The following is a 24465-nucleotide window of genomic DNA, read 5'->3' on the forward strand; positions in this document are numbered from 1 at the left end:
TTAACTATTGACAAACAAATTGATGAAACAAGAATATCAGCAGTCTGGTTTAGAGCCATTATTTCGTAAGATATTTGGTCGACACAATGACCTTGTCAACAAATACAACTTATCGTTTTTCAACTAATTGTTAGTCCATTATTTATACACTGAATTGACGCCGGATTTTTTCCGTTTTTCCCGATTGTGACAAAGCGCACACTGCAGGTGTGAACGGTAAGAAGGGGACGCTTACTCTTCAATGGCACCTGATTGCACCGTTGATGTTTTAGAGGTTCGGAACGCTTTATATAAATTTCCATCCATGACCTTGTATCTACTTGGTAGATCCGACATTTAGGATATACAGTGTTGTTGGTTTTTTAGTGCTTTTTATATCCTTTTTCGCCAACTGTATCTTCACAGATCCACCCGTATGTCCATCATTTCTTTATTTATATATTCTGTTCTCTTCATTTATTTTTGGTTATGTCTTTCTTCATTTGACGTATTTTACTATTTATTTTGTTTCCAACCTTTGCAAATTAGTTCTTTCCACTTTTCCCTTTCGTTCGTTATCTCCATATCCTTCATGTCTGTGAAGTAAGGTAACCTGAATGGAAATTTCAGTGTTTCTTTGAAATAATTTGACTGCATTATTTGTTCATTTCAGTACAATTGAACAATGATAATTTTCGAAAAAGTCTTATTTGTAACGCAATGATTTTGTGCAGTAAATTCCTTTATCGCTCAGTTTGTCATTTACATGTAGCACCTTTTTCTATTTTAATGGAAATTTTGAAAGAAGCTTTTTCATGCACATGTACTGCACGAATATAATAAGGTTAACATGCCTCGAAAAGTCTGGGAAATACAGATATCTGTGTTTTTTTTTAAGAAAGTGTACAGTAACCTGCGTGTTTTTACCTAGGACTTAAACTTGGTGAGAAAAATACTTTTTCGGACGTATTTAAACATTCGTATTGCAGGTTGGGTTCGAAATTTTAGAAAAACACCAGAAATGGTACACAAATTTTTGATTATCATCAGAGCATCAGATCTTGTTTTCCGCTTATTATTACATGTGGTATATGTGTATGTACATGAGCGATGATGATTCCGTACATGTATGCAAGATTTTTGTGCAAAATCTATACTCATTAGATTTTCTACAGATCGGGAATGAATTTTGTAGTGTAGATTTTGCTATTAACATTATAACATTTTCGCCGCTAACAAAAACTGCTAGAAATACCATGACCTCCCCTACTTTGTCACAATGTTTAAGTTTCCGTTTAGATGGATTGTTAGATGTCAGAAAGAAGGGACGCTTGGAGTGTGGCTGATTAAATTCTTTTTTCCTCTGGAGGTATTATGATTTTGGAATTTTCGAGTAATTTAACTGATGGAGAGTTTGTATTTTGTAGAAAAGCAGCAATGGTAGTTCCTCTTTTTGTCGGGAGTATTAGTAAATTTGATTTCATTTTTTTTTCACAGCTCGGCATTTTTGCATTTTGTTTTCTTGAATGAATTGAGGTCGCCATTGTCTGTAATTTCACTCTGAGTTTGACTAAACATGCACCTTTATGCATGTATTCTTTTGCCCTAGCGATTCCCTTGTTCATTTTGATTCTTCATGTTGTCTAAATTCTTATTTTCTTTCCATTTTTAAAACTATTTTTATATTGATTGTTTTCATTTTATTGTGTTTTTTTTGTGCGGTGATTGCATTTTCTGAGCGTCGCAGCTTTTATTGTCTGCTCTGAAATTCAATCTAAATTTCCAATTTATGATATAGTTTACAATCAAAATATATTAGTCAGGTTTTTGATATTTCGTTTTTGATTATTTGGGAATAGACAAGGTAATGATTCAATTATAAGTTAAGTCAATTATCTGCTTAGTAAAGGAATCGAACTAACTGGAAAAGATCTAAATGTACAAAGGGAACCAAACACGTCAAGTTATTCTTAAAGAAAAAGGAAGCAATTGGTGATTGAAAGAGAAATCTTGTTCAGAAAAACTATAGGTGCTTGAGAGGGACGAGGTCAATTAGTTTAACCAAGTAAGTTTAAAGACAGTGTACTCACTGGACTTCATGAGGATATGGGTAACCAAGGACGAGACCAGAATAACTTGTAGATTTTGCAGAGATTGTAATTGCGTACTTGTGTATTCATATGTAGCGAAAAAGGTATAAAACTGTGACAGATGTTAGAATGAAGACGTGAGAAGTACCAAGGACCAAAGTGTTTTCCATGTTTTACTTCAAAGACCTTTGAAACTAGTTTGTATGGACTTACTCACTATTGAAAAATATAGTTGTGAAAATATACTAGTCATTACTGCAACTTTACGATGTATGCAGTGGCTGTTCCGACCAGGACCTAAAATAAGCATCTGCAACTGCTAAGGCACCCTACAAGCAGTGTATACATTCGGACCAGAGCAGGATATTGGAAAATTATATTATCAAGGAATTTTATAAGAATGTTGAAATAAAGAAGAGTAACAACCCCGAACCACCCTATGGGAATACACATGTCTAACGATTCAGTCAAACGCTACTTCAAATGTTTGGGAAAAAGATATTGTGAACAAAAGCATGACTGGAAAACACGTCTTTCCATTAGTCCACACTTACAATGCAACAAAAACATAAGACGACAGGATTTTCTCTTCATTTCTTATCTTTGCATTGAACCCCAGAGTAGTAGATGTAGTTGATGCATATCTCGGCTTGGCAATTAACCACAAAAGATAAGAAGTAACTATTAACAGAAACTTAAGTGAAGGATAAAATATTCATATAAGAAGATAGAAGATAACATCAAGAGAATTGCTGATAGATATAAACAGAAATGATTGCGCCCATGTGAAAAGGGTCCTTATGGCAATTTTTATACATTTTGAGATTTCCATGGATTTTGATAGAGCAAGGTTTGAAGTTGCCAAATCTGAATTTTTATGGTCCTACATCAATTCTAAGTAGTTTTTTTCTTCATTTATATCAATGTTGTATAAATAAGTGAATTTTGACGTTACGTTATTTTTGCACAAACGTCAAAAAATTAACTGTGAAAGTGACTCTTTTTGTATTGTAATGCATGTACATATAATTGTCATTTCTCAGAATGAAATCACTCAATACATGTTTAAATAGTTTTAATGAGTCTGTAAAAGGTACAGGATAATACATGTATATCTCTAATATGGTAATTGCCTTTCGGAAATAAGAGAAGTCCACCACTCTTTGGAAATAACCTGATCCAGAATTATTCAAAACACAAGGTTTTGTGTTGTATTTAATGTATCAACCAAAGTTAACATTAAACACGATGTCTCTACTATAATTACAGCAAAATTCATTTAGTACAATCACGGATATAGTAAATCAACGGATGTAGCAAATTTATTTTGGATCCCCAGCTACATATATTTAACGAATATCTGATATGTCTATGATGAATTACGGATATAACGAAGTAATTCCATACGTCCCAGTAGCTTCGGTATAACCGAGTTTAACGTAGAAAGCTAATGTCATTTAGTACATAAACTAAACATTTAAAATAACATATTTTACAATTGAAAAATGGTACATTATCAGCATATTGTCTTTCACTAATTAGCAATTTTCAATTGCCAATGAGTACATGACTAATTATTTAGTCATATACTAATTAGCAATTGAAAATTGCTAATTAGTGAAAGACAATATGTACAATTGATTCATACATTTAATTTATTCTTCCGTTGGTGTAGGAAACAGGTCCTCCTGGTGGGCAGGGCGCATATAAGGCCTCACATTCCTGTAAAGGTAGGTCTGCCTCTCACTTGTCATCCCAGCAGGATGCAGAATTGCTGGAATCTCGGTGGCATCGAAGTTAGGCGCACCAATTTTTTTTCAAGGAGAACTTCTGTTCTACCGAGTCGGTTCGCTCCTTGACGTAAACAAACCATGGTTCTGCAGAAGTGAATTGAAAATGATGGTACTTACGTACCCTCTTCACAGGGCGAAAGTAAGTAGAAAGAAAGTCTTTCCAGTTTCGCCATTGCCAAGTGTCATCATAGGATACTGCTTCATTTGAAGAGGCCGATTTGTTTACAAGTGTGAAGAACTGTGCAAGAGAATCAATGCCAGAGCGTCGATAGAGCTTTCGAATGTGCGCAAATCCACTGTCTACCAAGCACCTGTAGTACATAAAAGTACTGTATCAATAAACAGTTGAACTTTAAGAAAGTAAAGAATAAAAAGCACTTTTACTCATCAGTGCATTATTTAGTAACTTAATTACCGCGTGTGTCCAGGTATTTGCATGCAGTATTCTACCTCACAATGACGTCCAGTTATAACACGCCAACAGAGGTACGCTATGACGAACTGGTTTTTATTTTGCCCTAAAATGAATGTGTTAATATATTAGATATAAATATATATAAATACTCGGTACATCTATAAAAGAAAGAGCTTTGTTATGGAACCAACAAGAACAGTTGTCTGCATGAAATGTGCATTTTTGTTCACCAAAGCTATGTTCTGTAAGGGCATAGTCGAGCATGCTTATGACTGCATTAGGTCCATTTGTTTGAGTTCCGTCTGGTCCTGCAAAAAGAAGTGCATTATCTAGTGGGTCATAAACTAGTGCATTATCTATCAATCCAATGAAGAAGAATAATATGGGATAAAAAAATAGATAACATTTGATAAGATAACACTGCATGCACAGTTTCGTGTCTGTGTTTCAGGTGTGGGGGATCTTTATTACATGAACCTCGCTGACCGAAAAATTCGGTCCTTCAGTGCTGCAGACAAGAGTAAGATGAGATTTAATAATTTTCTCTGTTGATGAATGGTACTAGAAGTATAAACTAAACTTATTCAACAGGCCTAGGAAAGTTGAACAACCCCAGGCTCAGCAAAATGAAGAGAGAAATGTGAGACATAGCGATACTCACATGCAGGATGGAAATTCATTTTATGAGGAGTTGGACTGCTATGAAAATAATAAAAACGCATATCAAAAAAGGATTTACCTACAAATACCTGCAACCCCCTTTAATTTCTTCTTTATTCTGAGACTGAGACTTCAAGCAATTTGGTATATAAATGTATGGAAAAAAAAATTGCCTTTTTAATTGTATGTATAGTATCTAACAAGGTCATTCATTCTAAAACCATTTTAAAAGAATATCGTGTGAAATTTAATATTTCAAATAATTATTTTCATCTGTAAAAGAACCAATGGTATTAAAAATTATTTTTACGATGTCATTTACAGAAATAGTATAAAACTAAATTAGAACGAATAATCCTATGAACGAGTTAGTAAGTGCTGAACGTATTCAATCTCACAATTTTAACACAGGTATGCTCCCGTAAGTTATCTATATCATAGAAATATTTCATCACTCTTTTTCAGCTTTTTGCAGCAATAAATATTGCAGTTTTGAGCACACATACATTTGATAGACAATAAATATTTAGAGGATCTGAAAATATTCTTGCACTTTATCTTTTATTTAAAACAAACACGAGAATAGAGGTTAAGCGAGTGAAAATTCCCAAAAGCAGTAATGTTTTTTTTATTACTGAAAAGAGTAATAGTTCCCTTTTATAGTAATACTTCCCCGAAAAAGGAACTGTGCACAACCTGTTTAATACAGTAGTGATACCTGTTATTCTTTAAAAAAAATTAAAGCACATGGAGGTGTAAAATTAGGGAAGCATGCATGTAATTTTTCTGATTCAGAATTTCCATCTACTTGCTTCCGACGTTGGTGCCGATCGTGTGACTTTTACACGCACACTCTCTCTCTCTTTTCTGTGTATAAATTTATTAAATAAATTAGAAATATACCATACTGTTTTTAAGCGCATCTGCTTTATTTAATTAATTATAAACGTAATATCCGTGCCTGTGGGATATACCAAAAAATAACAAAAAATGTTAACATATTTGAATATTGTAGGGAATATTCTTGCAAGATTATTTTTCCTCGAATTTTATCATCCCCATTCTCCCCGCACCTGATGAAAGTCCAAAAAATTCCAATTAATTTCACTTCGGCGAAAAAGGACAAGTGAAATATTTCCTGAGGTAAAATATTCATTCAAATTTATTTGTGTTTTCTTAAGATAAACGTGTGTTTTGCATAAAAGCGGCACGCTAAGTATATTACATTTATATATAAAATCACTGTGTGTCAAAAATGCAAGAAACAGCATTGTACTAATAACATCATGAACATTATCTATATATATTACTTTGTCTTGTTTGTTTTTTCTTTGATGCATAAAATATTTAAAATACATGTACATGACTGATACTTTATTATGCAAAATGATGAAGTTTTTGCATACAATTAAAAAGGCAATTTTTTTTCATACATTTACATACCAAATTTACGGAAGCCCATTTAGGACCTATCAAAAAATAATTTTGAATTCGTTATAACGATTTTTAGAATTTGTTATAACGAATTAAATTTGTTATAACAGATTCATTGAATTCGTTATAACGAATTTTATTTGTTATTACAGATTCATTTAATTCGTTATAACGAATTTAATTTGTTATAACAAATTTTTAGAGTTCGTTATAACTAATTAAATTTGTTATAACAGATTTATTGAATTCGTTATAACGAATTTAATCTGTTATAACAGATTTGTTTAATTCTTAATAACAAATTCAAGAATTTGGTTATAACGAATTCAACAAATCTGTTATAACAGATTAAACTCGTTATAACGAATTCAACAAATCTGTTATAACAGATTAAATTCGTTATAACGAATTTAAAAAATCTGTAATAACAAATTAAATTCGTTATAGCGAATTCATTGAATCTTTTATAACGAATTGAATTCGTTATAACGAATTCAATTAATCTTTTATAGCAAATCAAATTCGTTATAACGAATTCAATAAATCTGTTATAACAAATTAAATTCGTAATAACGAATTCTAAAAATCGTTATAACGAATTCAAAAATATTTTTTGATAGGTCCTATATGGGCTTCCGTACAAATTGCTTGAAGTCTCAGTCTCGGAATAAAGAAGAAATTAAAGGGGGTTGCAGGTATTTGTAGGAAAATCTTGTATTTTTTGATATTCGTTTTTATTATTTTCATAGCAGTCCAACTCCTCATAAAATGAATTTCCATCCTGCATGTGAGTATCGCCATGTCTCACATTTCTCTCTTCATTTTGCTGAGCCTGGGGTTGTTCAACTTTCCTAGGCCTGTGGAATAAGTTTAGTTTATTCCTTCTACAAACAAAATGTATTATTGGTTCTCCATTCGTTATGTACGAAGCCCAGTTAGGACATATCAAAAAATATTTTTGAATTCCTTATAACGATTTTTAGAATTCGTTATAACGAATTTAATTTGTTATAACAGATTTTTAGAATTTGTTATAACGAATTTAATTTGTTATAACAGATTGATTGAATACGTTATAACAAATTTAATTTATTATTACAGATTTTTTGAATTCGTTATAATGAATTCAATCTGTTATTACAGATTTGTTGAATTCGTTACACATGTAACCAAATTCTTGAATTGGTTATAACGAATCCAACAAATATTTAATAACAGATTAAATTCCTTATAACGAATTCAATAAATCTGTAATAACAAATTAAATTCGTTATAAGAAGGATATGGAGATAACGAACAGTATTCAATCTCAAAGTCTATAAAACAATACAAAATAAGAGCAGAGCAAACACAGTCCCCCGAAACATCAGAGGTAACGAATTCAATGAATCTGTTTTAACAAATTAAATTCGTTATAACGAATTCAATGAATCTGTTTTAACAAATTAAATTCGTTATAACGAATTCAATGAATCTGTTATAACCGATTAAATTCGTTATAACGAATTCAATGAATCAGTTATAACAAATTAAATTCGTTATAACGAATTTAATAAATCTGTTATAACAAATTAAATTCGTTATAACAAATTCTAAAAATCGTTATAACGAATTCAAAAATATTTTTGATAGGTCCTAAATGGGCTTTCGTAGGTTACATGTATGTATTTTCTCTAAAAAAAAAAGAGTTGTTACTTATACCAATTTTCAGATGAATCATAAAATCAGAAAACTTTATTTTGTCTCATAAAGTAAAATTATAACTTATTCTTCCCTCTCATATTTGTTTCGGAATCAGTAAGATTATTTGGATTTTAGTGTTTATATGAGCTTGTCAGGATACAAGTTTAATATTTGGAAAGTACTCATTGAGTCAGAGTTCCATCCAAATCCTACCAATTACCTTATGATTACTATAATGCCAACTACAGCTATAATGGATACGACTACTGCAATTATAATCACTACTGCCAAAGTTGCATTGAAAGTCATGTCTGCAACAGGATTGGTTTCTTTGTTTTCTAAAAAATATATTTAAAAAATCCTTAAATAATCTCTTTCTCTGCTGCTTAATTGAAATGTATTGGATGGTGGCGTATGTCATCTCTAGTTATGTCTTTATGCAAGATAATTATGTAGACATCCGACATATTTATGTCAACATACAAGATAAGTACTGAGTATGTTGACATTCAAGTTACCTATCTCATTAATGATAATTTAAATATGAGTAAATTTACTTCCAAACGCCAGAATCTGGCATCAAACATGTACATAGATGCAACATATTTATGTAGACATGCGACATATATGTTAACATGCAAGATAAGTATGTTGACATGCAAATTATCATGCAAGATATTCATATAAACATGCAAGCTTTTACAATTAATATACGAGACATGTACACGTATGTTGATATGCAAATTATTATCTTGTTACATTTTTTAATAATAAGGACTATTGCGAAAAGTCTCTTTTTAAGAAGTTTTTAAAACTTTGATATCTTTGCACTCCTTTTGTAGAGATAAATTTAAGAGTCCTTCCAATTACCTTCAGAGCAAGATCCATGTACATGGTGACATGTACGGTTCCAGGTTGCTGGACAAAGATTAGCGCAGTTTTCCCCATAATACCCAGCCTGACATGCTGCACAAGAAAACAGAAAGGTTTAAGGAATACTCTAGTTATCTTTGATCAAGTTTTATTCTATAGTTTATACAAAGGGTTCGAAAAGAATTTAAATAAATTAGGTATAAAGCCGTGTACATATAAATTTTAACTTCTAACCATTGAAACACCTTGTCCCGATGTAACCCTCTAACCTACATCGCATGTCCCCTCTACATTGTTGCATTTTCCATGAACACAGTTGTTACTGCAACGTTTAGCACAATTGTGTCTGAAGTATGCACTGGGACAAACTGTTAAAATATTTTTTTAAGTATTTACCTCCTTTGATTTGGAATAAAAAGTAGATGTACTGTGAACACTGAGATCACAAAATGATAACTCTATCTACCAAATGATTATAAATACAAAATCCATGCTTTGCAAGGAGAGACTCAAAATATGTTGCTTTGCAAGGAGAGACTCAAAATATGTTTTATCAAAAAGTGCAATTGGAGGTGCACATTTACATGATGTAGAACAGATTCTTTGAAAGTATCATTAAAGTGAAATCAGTGATATTAGCGTTGCAAATGAAAGAAAAAGTGAGCAAGCACACATAATCCAGGCTCCCCCAAAACTCAAAGTGCCGAAGATCAAATAAAGGAATCGGAATTAACATCTACATATTGTGTTTTAAATGTCTACAAAGTTTCACAAAGTTCTATGCAGCGGTTTATGAGGAGTTGCGCTGACAAACTGTTGATCTCTATATTCAAGGTACATGCATGGCCAAAAATCTAAGTTGAAATTTTCCGAAATTCCTAGAAACTACAAAGGCATGGAAATTCCCTGGTAATATGCACATCTACACATTGTGTTCTAAAACTCTACAATGTTTGACCAAATTCTGTGCAGCGGTTTATGAGGATTTGTGCTGAAAGTCTGTTCATCTCTATACTCAAGGTATGGCCAAAAATCTGTTGAAATTTGCCAAAATTCCCGGAAAAAAAATAAAGGAATGCGAATTTCCTTGTAATATGCACATCTACACATTGTGTTCTAAATATCTGCAAAGAAGGATATGGAGATAACGAACAGTATTTAATATCAAAGTCCATAAAACAATAACAATACAAAATAGGAGCAGAGCAAACACGAACATCCGAAACATTAGAGGTAGGATCAGGTGCCATGCTGACCGGTCACATCCACCGTGTGGTCCTTGTCATGATCGGGAATTAATGGAAAAATCGATCGTCAATTCAGTGTATAAATAATGGACTAACAATTAGTATGAAAAACGTAAGTCAGCATTTGACTCAATGAAAAATTGTATTTGCTGCCAAGGTCATTGTATCGACCATAGAACTTACAAAATGATGCAAATTTGACCAAATTCTGTGCAGCGGTTTATGAGGATTTGCGCTGACAAAAAAGGACTGACGGACTGACTGACACACTTACTGACTTACTGACTAACGGATGGGTCAAAAACATTGGTTTCTCCAAAGGGAAAGGGTCGTGTGGAGGGAAAAACGGACACAGCTCACAAGCTTTTCAAGCGGGGTATTAAACAAATAATTACTGAGAAAAATACCTTCATCACAGAGAACTCCATATATCAGGCATTACAACCCAGTTCACAAAATCCATTTTCTTTTTTGCAGTAGGTGCCATTCGCACAGTTTCCACTACAGTAATGAATACACCCAGGTCCAAAGGTTCCGTCTTTATATTCTAAAATATGTTATCTTGAAAAAAAAATTTCAATCTTTTTTCACAAAACATGTGGAGATAACGAAGAGTATTCAAGATCAAAAGTACATAAAACACTACATAATAGGAGTAGAGGAAATACGGACCTCCAAAACAACAGTGGTGAGATCAAGTGCCATGGGGATAATGAGCATCCCCTGCCAATATCAAACTTTTTTTTAATCGTAAAAAAATATGAAAATAGTTCTTTACAGATTTTTTTGCTCCGAAGTAGGGGATTACTGTTTTAACCTGCCTATCTATTAACGTCCTGGTTTTTGCCATTGGTTTTTCCCCATCAGTTTTCTAAGCAACCACGCAAGGTATTTGCTTGAAATTTTAGCGTATCCTTTTTAATGTATGCCATATTGTGAAATTTAGTTTATGTGATTACGATGTAAAGTTCCTGATCATGCACACTTCTGTCTATGCTTAATTTATGTACAATCACATGAAGAGGATATACACACCAGAGCGATGGTGTTACTAGTGAGCATTTACTAATAGACTTTTTGCTTAAAATGTCTTTTAAACGTTTTAATTAAAACTTTTTAATGAAAAATGACGATATTTCAAAAATCCGCAACCTTAAAAAACCTTTCAAAAATCCGGCTTTGACATATATATATATATTTATTTAATTTCCAAGAGAAAAAAAGAAACATGGAAATGTTTATTTGTTACATATGAATTTTCAACGATTAATTCGTGTTATTTTTAATTTTAGAAATGCCAATTAAAATTTGATCAAATAAGCAATTGAATTTGATGTAATTTTAGGTTTAAAAAGGGTGTAGTTTTGAAGTTATTTTGATTAAAATTTGTATTACTCTGTAACAACGATCATTATATTTTCCAGAAATGGCTATTTTTAAATATATTTTCAATTTAAACGTGAGAGGCCAGTTTGTTCAAACTTACGTTGATCACACTGTTTTCCCATCCACCCATGGCCAGCGGCACATCCTCTATCACAATTACCAGTCACGTGATTGCATGATATGTTTCTTATACAATGTCCTTCACATTGCCTTCTGCATTGTATGCCATAAATTCCTGATGTGCATTCTGAATTTATAGAAGTTTTGAAAAATTATGACGCTAGAGTACAATTATCAATGTTCTAATGCAATGTTTAAGTAATCGGTTTACAGCTCATTTTTCAAACCGTTTTCGCACATTTCCCCCACATATCCAGGCAAACACCCCAAGCATGTTCCGTTAAAAATGTTGCATTTCTGTTCTTGACAATTCCTCGGACAAGGTATGTTACAGTTACTTCCATAAACTAAACTCCATCTTCGGTACAGCCTGGTTTAAAGGAACTAATTACTTATTTTGTAAAAACATTTAAGGTAGAACCTATTTCGGAAAACTCTTTGTCACAAGATTTTTAAACTTTTCAAAGTGATGATAAGTACTTGCTTATCAATCAGTTAAAAGCTCATATGTTTCCTTGTTTTTAAATCTACTACAGCCTGTGAAACTTGATTTGGTAATTTCATACTGCGACTACGCATTTTCAGTTATTTTTAGGGGTACTTGTCAAGAAGAGAATATGAAAAATCACATAAATACATCTTCAAACATCATTGTTTCAAGATTTTATTAACTGAACAATATTAAGCAATATTTCTCAAGAATAATTTCTTTTTTATTCAATTGACATAAAAGATAAGTCTACATTCATAAAAATATAAGCAAATTAACTCTATTCTTTTTATTAAATTTTCCATCCTACATTTGTAAATATTTTTAGACATCTTTGTCACAATGTTTTCAATCTTTAATATGATGAAGAAGATACCTAAATGATTACAAAAAGTTATTTAAATTTATACCTTTCGCCTCTAACTAATGAGAGATAGGCTATTTACCGATGCTAATATTCTTTACCATTTTCAACTTACACAGGATTTAATTATTAAATGACTGTTTGGGTTACTTACACATCAAAAGTATTCATAAAAAATTGTACTTTTAATTTAAAAAGTTCATATTTAATAGAAAAAATGTAATCAAACACCAAGAATATGAATAAGTAACAAATAATTATGAAAAGGAATGTAATAAAGGAAATCAGATATTTTTATAGACTTTTTTTTTAAAGGAAGCTTAGTAACAATCGAAGGCTATAATATTGTCTCTGTACAGGTATAAGTAATTTGTTGTAAAAAAAAAATGCTCGGGTTTGTTCTTCATGAGATATAAGCGATAAATTCAAATTTCTTCGAAGGTGATTTCACGCGATATCAACACAGGATTATTTTTGTGTGACCTAAGAAATATTATTCTTTTAAATTTTTAATTTATATATCTTTTAAAAGGAAAAGACTTTGGGGATTTAATTTGACAGAAGTTGAAACAATTTATAGACAATTATTTTTCAAGAAGAAAGAAGAATAATTTTTTTGCGATTAGAATTGAACTAAGCGGCTTTAAAAGAAAGGTTAAAATTTCAACTCAATATCCTGACCCTAAGAAAAAGAAATTTCATATCAAACCAGAAGTCTCTGTCGAGACTGAAGCTCTACTGGTTTGTACTTATAGCAAAGGAAGAGGAAAGTACTTAAGCAGTTGGGAATTGAAACTTTACACTAGCAAAAAAGAGAATAATGATCCTTGAATAAGTCTCTTTATGTTCTTAGTGTAGTCTACATGTACTTGCATGCCACTTTATATTATAATCAGACTAAAACTGTATTTGAAGTAGCATTTTGAGAGTAACAGAAATTGCTCTCTTTATTAACCAAGGTAATAATGTTCATTGAAGTTAAAAACGGATATAAAGAATTATGTACCATAGTGTAGTCTACTTGTGTGCCAAGTTATATTGAAATCATACCAAAACTGTAGGAGGAGTAGCATTTTAAAAGAATTTCACAGAAATTTCTATTTTCAGTAACAACGCCAACACCATTCGTCGAAATCAAAAAGCGATACACAGAATTATGTATCTTAGTGTAGTCTAATCATATGCCAAGTTATATTGAAATCAGATCAAAACTATAGGAGGAGTAGCATTTTTAAAGAATTTTACAGAATTTTCTATTTTTAGTAACAGCGCCAACATCGTTCGTCGAAATCAAAAACCGATATATAGAATTATGTATCTTAGTGTAGTGTACTTGTGTGCCAAGTTATATTGGAATCAGACTAAATTTGTAGGAGGAGTAGCATTTAGAAAGAATTTCACAGAAATTTCTATTTTTAGTAACAACACCAACACCGTTCGTCAAAATCAAAAACCGATACATAGAATTATGTATCTTAGTGTAGTGTACTTGTGTGCCAAGTTATATTGAAATCATACCAAAACTGTAGAAGGAGTAGCATTTTGAAAGAGTTTCATAGACATTTCTATTTTTAGTAACAACACCAACACCGTTCGTCAAAATCAAAAACCGATACGTAGAATTATGTATCTTAGTGTAGTGTACTTGTGTGCCAAGTTATATTGAAATCATACCAAAACTGTAGGAGGAGTAGCATTTAGAAAGAATTTCACAGAATTTTCTATTTTTAGTAACAACGCCTACACCGTTCTTCGAAATCAAAAACCGATATACAGAATTATGTATATTAGTGTAGTCTACTTATATGCCAAGTTATATTGAAATCAGACCAAAACTGTGGGAGGAGTAGCATTTTGAAAGAATTTCATAGAAATTTCTGTTTTTAATAACAACGCCAACACCGTTCGTCGAAATCAAAAACCGATACAAAGAATTATGTATCTTAGTGTAGTGCACTTGTGTGCCAAGTTATATTGAAATCAGACCAAAACTGTAGGAGGAGTAGCAATTTGAAAGAATTTAACAGAAATTTCTATTTTTAGTAACAACGCCAACACCGTTCGTCGAAATAAAAAACCGATACACAGAATTATGTATCTTAGTGTAGTCTACTTATATGCCAAGTTATATTAAAATCAGATCAAAACTGTAGGAGGAGTAGCATTTTGAAAAATTGTTTACAGACAGACAGACAGACGGACGGACGGACGGACGCCGGACGCATTACTATCGCATAAGCTCTCCTGGTCTCTGGCCAGTAGAGTTAAAAATGCGCAAGTGTTATCACTGTGAAAAAGTACGGAATAGTAAGATTGCTTCATAATGACACTCAAATTCGTATACTGGACTTTTACGAGAAGTATTGACTTCTACAGTTGACGTTTACTTGGACATTTAAACTTGTATCATGTACGGAAGTGCAGAATTGATAATGCATAGGAAAACCTTTTTTGTGGTCATAGGTATGGTGTTAGGGGCACTAACATGCGAAGACCGGGAGTGGAGGGTAGGGTAGTTGTCGTTTTCTACAAGGACAACTTATATTTGCATTGAAATAACCCGTTATTTCCGTTTAAATGAATGTTGAGCTAAATATTTATATCGTAAAGGAGCTACCGTACATAGCCCTAGTGTAAAAGTAATCGTCAACTGTAAAAGTCAGCACTCCTCGTAAAAGTCCATTAGTATATTCGTATCATGTATGTATATTTTTTATCTTTAATGTATCTAAAACTAGGACTTATTTCAAAAACCTTCTACTTTCACTTCACACAATTCTGTGATGGATAATAATTCGTATCCTTCCGGAAAGTCCAGTCTTTCATTGTAATAGATGACGTAACGACCATATCCAAAACACGTTGTATTGAATTCCAGGGGAGGTAACGGAAGAGTGTTCTTGTAGCATCTTGTGCCATCTTCTTTGTTAGGAGTGTTTGAGATATATAGGGAAAATCCAGCAAAACGCCCTCTTTGTCTCATCTCTGAAACACATGTATACTCCCCGAACAATAGTTTTATTATTTCTACCTTAAATGTGTCTTTGATTGTACATGTACATAATAAGCTTGTTGGAGTCACCAGGCATCGGATGCATATCTAGATTTAGACGACTTAAGGTCTTCAGTCCCTGATAAGAAGAAATTCAATGAAATTGAAGACATAACACATATGTACGCATTGAATACTCAGTTTATTTAGACATACTTCCCATTTATTACTATAAGTATGTTTAGTGGGATGTGTCCTAATTCATGACCTTGAATTTTGGTAAGAGTTATCTCCTGTTTTGAATACTTTTAATATTCCACAGAGCCAAAATCAATTTGAACTACCTTATATATATTGGATTCCGAAACTTCATAAGAATCCTTACAAACAAAGATACATTGCAGGTTCCAGTAAATGTTCAACCAAGCCTCTTTCGTTACTTCTCACTAAAATATTGACAGTAGTGAAGGAAAAACTTCAAGAGTACTGTACAACTATATATTCAAGAAGTGGTGTAAATCAGATGTGGATACTTAAAAATTCTAAAGAACTTTTGGACAATTTGAAATCACAAGACTTTACAAAAATCAACAGCTTAAAAACTTACGACTTTTCAACTTTATACACAACAATTCAACTCGACAAATTAAAATCCAGGCTTTTTGATATCATTGACAGCTGCTTCTTCAACAAAAATGAAACTCGTAAATTTACTTACCTCGTCATTGGTCATTTGAAAAATTATTTTCTGATTCTGATTGCACACATAAGTACTCTGAAGTTGACATCAAGAAGATGCTTGAGATTCTGATTGACAATATCTATGTGGTTTTTGGAGACCAGGTATTCCAACAATCTATTGGAATTCCCATGGGTACAAATTGCGCTCCGTTATTAGCAGACTTATTTTTATATTCATATGAAGCAGAATTTATGCAAAATCTTATGCGCGAAAAGAAGAAAACACTTGCTGTGGCCTTCAACTCGACATTTAGATATATCGACGACGTATTGTCAATTAATAATGATAATTTCCATTCCTACGTCGACACGATATATCCTGGTGAGCTTGAGATAAAAGATACCACAGAGTCCGACACTTCTGCTTCATATTTGGATATTTTACTTGAAAAAGACACTAATGGTAATCTAACAACCAAGCTATATGATAAACGTGATGACTTTAACTTTTCTATCGTCAACTTCCCTTACTTATGCAGCAATATACCTTTATCACCTGCATACGGAGTATATATATCTCAGTTGATTCGATACGCAAGAGCATGCTCTACGTATGAACAATTTCTTAAACGAGGTAAATTATTGACAAGCAAGTTGATGAAACAAGAATATCAACAGTCTCGTTTAAAGTCATCATTTCGTAAATTCTATGGTCGATACAATGACCTTGTCAGCAAATACAATTTATCATTGAATGAAATGCTGACTGACGTTTTTCATACCAATTGTTAGTCCATTATTTATACACTGAATTGACGACGGATTTTTTTCCGTTATTTCCTGATTATGACAACGAGCACACAGCGGGTGTGACCGGTCGGCAGGGGATGCTCACTCCTCCATGGCACCTGATCCCACCTCTGATGTTTCGGAGGTCCGTGTTTGCTCTGCTCTTATTTTGTATATTGTTTAATGGACGTTGAGATTGAATACTGTTCGTTATTTCCATATCCTAACTCCTCTTTTTTAATAAATAAAAAAATCAAATAAAAAAAATCAGCTTGTAAAAAAAAATTGTCAATTATCATTCCATTTTTACATTGTAATATTTCAATGCATCTTTCCACAACAGGATTTATTGATATTCAAATTATTTGAATTTTTATTTTGAAAAAAAAACCGCTTTTCCCCATAGACTCCAATGCAATCTTTGTTAATTAACTAATGCTTAATTAATGAACTTTTTGAAAATTTCTCGTGGGCAATCCTTTTCCACTATAAAATGCTTTAATATAATATCAGAGTATTGTGTACTTGATGGACATTTAAGGGTAGAGAATTCGGTACCATTAGGGATTGAAATCCTTAAAGTATTTTTTAGTTAACCTGGCAGCCCTTGAACTTTAAATTCTTTCTTTTTTGAATTACATTTATTCTTAATAACATACAGCAAAATATCTAGAAAAAAATTCCGCAGAAGCCCTCTTTCCTCCATAATCCCTTGGGGTGCCGTGCACTCAATGAATCGGTATAATTTTTCAATATTCTACTTACAAAATAATGTTCAATTGATATTAGAAAAAAAAATTATATGAAAGATATCGCAGGTACGATAAGGTTTCCCAGAGAATATCGTAGTGTACTCTGTGCATGCACTTCTCTAGAATGCAAATATTTGACGTCATATTTGAAAATGGCGTCGTCACTGCATACTTGAGCTGTAAAGATATAAAGATGCAAAATGCTAGTTCAAAATACACGTGTTTATATCATTTTTTCAAAAATCTAATATATCAGTATAATTTAGATAACTTTGCTTTATTGCTCTTGTCAAACTACGTACGAAAATATACGTTTGACATTTTCCCCTTTTTATACCCGTGGACTGAGGCAGAATTCATTATATGTGTATAAAAGAGCTTGGCGCAGGTTATTAATGAGGATTTATTTGATATCTTTTGTGGAAATATGTAAGAGGAGTTCCCCTCTAATGTACTGAACTCTGCCTTGGAAAAATGTATAATGGCTTTGTTTTAAAACAAATGACGGTATTCAGCAGAAGATACACTCAGATTATTTGATAAGTTGAAGTTAATGAGAAATAAATTGTACAAAAGAAATAGTATAACTTTTCCCAAGCACATTTCGGTTTCACAAGGATGCAACGAGTTTATTTGTGTGACAAAAAGTTAATATTAATTGTTTTAATAACCTGCGCAGAAGCGATTAATGTGAAACATTCCAAAAAAGAAGAAATTTCCATCACGTGATCAACAAGGTCATATGATATGGTAACAAATATGTTTATATAAAGCCAAGAGAACTCTCTATATGAATTGGACGTACTTAAGTACAGAACTTAAAAATAAAACTCAAAATCAATTTTACAATGCAATGTTACTTTTTAAATACATTTTAAGCTCCGATAAGCCTTAACGGTACTGCGTTGGAGCATTCAATATCAAAGTCAATGGAACAATAGTAAATAGAAGCAGAGCAAATACAGACCTTTAATGAAAAACAGCAGAAGTGGGGTCAGATGCCATGGAGGAGTGAGCATCTCCTGCTGACCGGTCACAACCGCCGTGTGCTCCTTGTTATGATCGACAAATAACGGAAAATTCGTCGTCAATTCAATTTATAAACAGTGGACTAACAATTCGTATTAAAAACACCAGTCAGTATTTGAATCAATGAAAAATTGAATTTGCTGTATTTATCTAGGTCGACATTTTATTTCCATACATAAGAATAAATATATATTCAAGGAAAAACATTTCTGCTGTCAATAAAATGAATATTGTACATTTATTATATATTTAATTATTTGATACTAACATTTATTTATACATTTATCAAAGTACATACAAAATAAATTACACTTCGTCCGCTAGCTTTTTTTTATAGATGTTGCTTGAATTATACATTGTTTGGATTCTTTACTATTAAAAATACTGCTGCAATGACAATTTAACAAAGAAGACGAATGAAGACGAAATTGCATTAATTTTATATTTACTTTTTCGTATTGCGACCTACATTTCATCTTATACTTGTACATTGTATATCCTACATTTGATATGCCATTTCAGTAATGTATAATAACAATATCCAATAATATTTTGCAGGTATAAGTTTGAGGGGTTTTTTTAGGAAACGAGTAATTTCAATCTAAAGAACTGTTTTCAAACGGTGTGAAGGCTAAAACAAAACATACCGCCGCTACCCCCATAGTCGTTGAAATTAATATTGATGCTGAAAATGCTTCGAATTCCGCCGAGATCTACCGTCCACCAAACGGTTTTTTCATCAGTTCTCGGACCTATAGGGTATGTATTCATGCAGGTATTAATATCGCCATCAATAGCTTTTTCTGGACCACAGGGTAGGCTACATGCAGACTGCTTAGCAGTTTTTCCTTATGATAAGTCATCTAGTTGAAGAAAATATATTAAAAAAAAATAAGTGTTTTTAGCTCTACTGGTCAGAGACCAGAAAAGCTTATGCGATAGTAATGCGTCCGTCGTCCGTCCGTCTGTCTAGCTGTCTGTCTGTCCGTCTGTCTGTCTGTCTGTCTGTAAACAATTTTTCAAAATGCTACTCCTCCTACAGTTTTGGTCTGATTTCAATATAACTTGGCACACAAGTAGACTACACTAAGATACATAATTCTGTTTATCGGTTTTTGATTTCGATGAACGGTGTTGCCGTGGTTACTCAAAATAGAAATTTCTGTGAAATTCTTTCAAAATGCTACTCCTCCTACAGTTTTAGTCTGATTTCAATATAACTTGGCACAAAAGCAGACTACACTAAGATACATAATTCTGTGTATCGGTTTTTGATTTCGATGAACGGTGTTGCCGTGGTTACTAAAAATAGAAATTTCTGTGAAATTCTTTCAAAATGCTACTCCTCCTACAGTTTTAGTCTGATTTCAATATAACTTGGCACACAAGTAGACTACACTAAGATACATAATTCTGTGTATCGGTTTTTGATTTCGATGAACGGTGTTGCCGTGGTTACTAAAAATAGAAATTTCTGTGAAATTCTTTCAAAATGCTACTCCTCCTACAGTTTTAGTCTGATTTCAATATAACTTGGCACAAAAGTAGACTACACTAAGATACATAATTCTGTGTATCGGTTTTTGATTTCGATGAACGGTGTTGCCGTGGTTACTAAAAATAGAAATTTCTGTGAAATTCTTTCAAAATGCTACTCCTCCTACAGTTTTAGTCTGATTTCAATATAACTTGGCACACAAGTAGACTACACTAAGATACACAATTCTGTGTATCGGTTTTTGATTTCGTTGAACGGTGTTGCCGTGGTTACTAAAAATAGAAATTTCTGTGAAATTCTTTCAAAATGCTACTCCTCCTACAGCTTTAGTCTGATTTCAATATAACTAGGCACAAAAGTAGACTACACTAAGATACATAATTCTGTGTATCGGTTTTTGATTTCGATGAACGGTGTTGCCGTGGTTACTAAAAATAGGAAATTCTGTGAAATTCTTTCAAAATGCTACTCCTCCTAAAGTTTTAGTCTGATTTCAATATATCTTGGCACACAAGTAGACTACACTAAGATACACAATTCTGTGTATCGGTTTTTGATTTCGATGAACGGTGTTGCCGTGGTTACTAAAAATAGAAATTTCTGTGAAATTCTTTCAAAATGCTACTCCAAATACAATTTTAGTTTGATTATAATATAAATGTGGCATGCAAGTAGACTGCACTAAGAACATAAAGAGACTTAATCAAGGATCATTATTCTATTTATTGCTGTTGAAAAGTTTCAATTTCCAACTGCTGAAGTACTTTTCTCTTCCTTTGCTATAAGTACAAACCAGTAGAGCTTCAGTCTCGACAGAGACTTCTGGTTTAATATAAATTTTTGAACAGAGCAAACAAGAACCTCTAAAACATAAGAGATGGGATCAGATGCTATGTAGTAGTGAGCGTCCCCTGCCCACCGGTCAAAGAAAGAATCAGTCTTAAGGCCAACTTGGCGAGCGTTGGCAAATAAGTTCAGGGAGCGTTGTTGCCGTTTTCTTCCTTGTCAACGTAAAGACCTAGAATTCTATCCTTTTAATAGCTGTGAAGGTGAAAATTGTTTTGTTGTCTTAGTGTAAAAAAAAAGATTATTAAATCATGTGCTTTTTGCAAAACCATAATTGTAACGTCCGTACAATATCACCACGAAGCTTCACTATGTCTTTTTCACATGTAAGATCAGTTCCATACTTGCTTAGAAAAATCAAAGCATAACTATGCTGAATGAAAGACCAATATTACATTTCTGGTGCAGAATGAACAGATTAAACATGGATCAATCAAACCTGGCAGTAAACGCATGTCCATGCATATGATTTCAAAGAATCATAGCAGTCCGCAACTAAAGAAGGCAAGATAGGTCAAGTCTAAATTAAATGCGATGCATAACCTCCGAAAATGCTTTGTTAATATTTAGGGAATACAACATATTGAATTTTCTAAAAAAAATATTTTAATTTTCGAAAGATTTCTTATATTTGAATGTTTATTAGATCATTTTTCATAATTCCATTTGAATGTATAATAAGGTTTGACAAGTAGTTATTGAACAATAATCAATGAAAATGGATAAAATATTGTAAAACTATAAAGACATAAACGTCATATCTTTAGGACCGTTTGTACACCTTTGGTCAGAACTAGAACTGGTTATTTCGGAGCTGACGACATCCGCCCTACTTATTAGATGGGTACGGTTTTGTGAATTACGTGTTTTGCAACCAAACAAAAATACATAACAAGGACTGCTTCCAAATGAGAATTCATTGTATTGATTATCGTGTTTAAGAAATGAATTAAATCACACAGCAAGAACTAAAGCAGTAAGTTGTTCAAAAATACAACACATTGATGTTAAGCAAACAAAATTAAATGATTGCGTTTAATTCGGTTTGAATTGTTTTGCAAAGGCGTAGAAAGGAAGAAAACGATAATGCTTTACATGTACCTACCAAATCCAGACATACAAGGCGTTCCTGCTAAAAGGAGAACTATTATATAATTAATGCCCATATTATATATATCGGCTTCAGTTACACACCAGGAAGCTTAAGTTTGTAACATATAACAAAAATTAAAATTCTTCGTTCTCACCGCAGTAGAACTGCAGTATTAAACCTAGACGGACTTTTTCTTCCTTATTTGTGTATTCATTAGAAGAAAGTTTGCCTTTAGCTCCACTTTATCTAGGTTAAATGCATCTTCTTAATTTTTTTATTTTTCTTTTGATTATTATTATCATCTCCAATTATCTTGCAAGAAAAATATATTTTTCGTGATATTTTAAAATAATAGTTTTTTGTTTTGAAATGTTTTTTTTTCAAGCAAGTAAAGCAAAACTTGATAATTTGTCTTTTGGTGAAAGGAACAAATTCATTAATTCGAATTCTTTAGAGTAACACAGAATTTTTCATCAATAAATGAGAGAGAACCTTTTTTAAAGTTTGCATATGTTTATGCCTACAAGTAAGGTTAACAATATTTTCGTAAAATAATTGGTATTTCATGGTCATACTTTTTTATAATTAAAAGCGGAATATCTAGATTTCGCCGCACTGTGTAGCTGTTGTCCTTTTTTCTGGTTTCTCATTAAAAGAGTTGTGTAAAGAAAATGAAAAAGTCATTTTTTTAAGTGAAATATTCAACAATCAATATAGGTGTTTTATGATATTTAAATAATATTTAAATAGTGTGTGATTTTTCGTTATTTTTTTAGTATCATATCAATTTTAAGCATCATTTTTATTTTTTTCACAAGGTTTCAAATGTATATATTACTTTTTCTCTCTCCATTTTCATAAGTAAAACACACATGAAGACAACAGTAAAGACTTTGCAAATTCAATAAACATACTCTATATGCAGACTAGAAACTAAATTATATGATGAATAAAATGTGGTCATTTACTCAGTCTGTAGGATTAAAAAATAATATTTTAAACGATAGAAATATTTTATGCAGTTTCAAATGCTAAATTCTCATAAGCCGATTTGCTTTCCACTTGTAGTTCCTGATATTCAGAACTCTTCTCTAAAGCATCCAATTCCTCATAAAATGGTTTATCTGTAATTGTGTTCATATTTGTAGACCCTACATTTGCTTCCTCGCAGTTCTTTCCAGGGTCATGAATATTCTTTTTGAACATAAAGATTTCTTTTTTTCTGCAAAATAAATATATTAATAAAAATTATTGATTATTAACAAAGAGCTAGGTTCACTTTATGCATAAAATGGTCCTGTCCTTATATCAATTAATAAACTATCACCATCTTTCCCATTTTGTATATAAGAAAAAAGACGAGATTTAGTGCTATCATTTCCTATGAGAATCAAAGTATTGGAAAACAGGCTTTGAGAGAATGCATTGTTATTGAATTTTGCAGAAAAACACGCGCATTTGACTACCTTCAGCAAAGAATTAAAATATGATCAGAGCCCATGATCTAAAAATCAAAACATGTTTTTTGATCTTCTGAAAAAGATCTTTCATTATGTAACTGAATAGTTTGGATTAGAAGTTGTGCTCTATATAAAATATAAATAAAATACTTCAATTTCAGGCCATTTTCAAGCAAATGTACAGGATATTTGGAGAATGACACATTTTATGTCGTCATAATGCATTGACTAAAGGAAAACTTAGGTCATGTTCAATAAAAACATGGTCACCAACAGTCCAATTGATAAATACACGTATTGCATTTTCAACCTCAACTGAGCATTTTTTATTTTTCAGAAATCCCCAGGGCCGTAAAAGGCCCTAAGCGGCTCTAGCTCTTTGACCTTTGTTTTTAATGTTCGAAAACAATTACTGCAATTATATGAAAGTAGTAAAAAAAAATGTTGATAGAACTTTTTTTTAACAAAATATAGCTGTTATGTTATTTTGATAAACCGTTGAATTTTTTTTTATTTTGTAAATCAAAAATGGTTTTACCTTTTAATTATGATATAAACAACAATTGATGATATAAATATCATATTAAGTGCAACAGACACTGAACATCCTATCTTCCATGAGGTTTCATCTACAATAAACTTTATATTAAAACCACTGTTTGAAAGCATTTATCGCATCCTGTTTTGACATTGTAATTATCTCTTTTTCTACCATAATTGGATGTTCATAGGACATAAACGTTTTTGGCAGACACGTACCTTGATAATCACAGAGTAGCCCACGATATTGA

At 32.1% G+C, this 24465-nt stretch overlaps 2 protein-coding genes across 2 annotated transcripts in view; both read right to left on the minus strand.

Annotated features, from left to right (window-relative positions):
• LOC134235558 (uncharacterized) overlaps positions 1–22323 on the minus strand; it is a 34696-nt gene extending 12373 nt beyond the window's left edge. The window contains exons 1-6 of the mRNA XM_062717695.1: positions 22227–22323; positions 9162–9295; positions 8925–9020; positions 8275–8392; positions 7130–7255; positions 3984–4173 (exon numbers count right to left, since the gene is read on the minus strand). Of these exons, the coding sequence (XP_062573679.1) occupies positions 3984–4173; positions 7130–7255; positions 8275–8392; positions 8925–9020; positions 9162–9228 (597 nt within the window). The 5' untranslated portion in view covers positions 9229–9295; positions 22227–22323. The remainder of the gene's footprint in view (positions 1–3983; positions 4174–7129; positions 7256–8274; positions 8393–8924; positions 9021–9161; positions 9296–22226) is intronic.
• Positions 22324–23182: 859 nt separating this feature from the next.
• LOC134235540 (uncharacterized) lies at positions 23183–24383 on the minus strand. Its single transcript, XM_062717685.1, has 2 exons — positions 24213–24383; positions 23183–23436 (listed from the first exon to the last, which is right to left on the minus strand). The coding sequence occupies exons 1-2, from the start codon at positions 24341–24343 to the stop codon at positions 23229–23231; spliced, it is 339 nt and encodes a 112-aa protein (XP_062573669.1). The 5' UTR covers positions 24344–24383; the 3' UTR covers positions 23183–23228.
• Between the last annotated feature and the right edge of the window lie 82 nt (positions 24384–24465).

This window comes from Saccostrea cucullata, unplaced genomic scaffold, assembly GCF_032062105.1.
Source record: "Saccostrea cucullata isolate Sc308-1 unplaced genomic scaffold, CSIRO_AGI_Scuc_v1 ctg969, whole genome shotgun sequence".
NCBI classification, from domain to species: domain Eukaryota; kingdom Metazoa; phylum Mollusca; class Bivalvia; order Ostreida; family Ostreidae; genus Saccostrea; species Saccostrea cuccullata.

Excerpts from the sequence above, each read along its gene's own strand:
- LOC134235540 (XM_062717685.1), bottom strand. The coding sequence starts at position 24,343 with ATGCTTTCAAACAGTGGTTTTAATATAAAGTTTATTGTAGATGAAACC. Across the intron at positions 23,437-24,212 it reads GTTTATATCATAATTAAAAG|AAAAAAAGAAATCTTTATGT; the intron begins GTAAAACCATTT and ends TTTATTTTGCAG.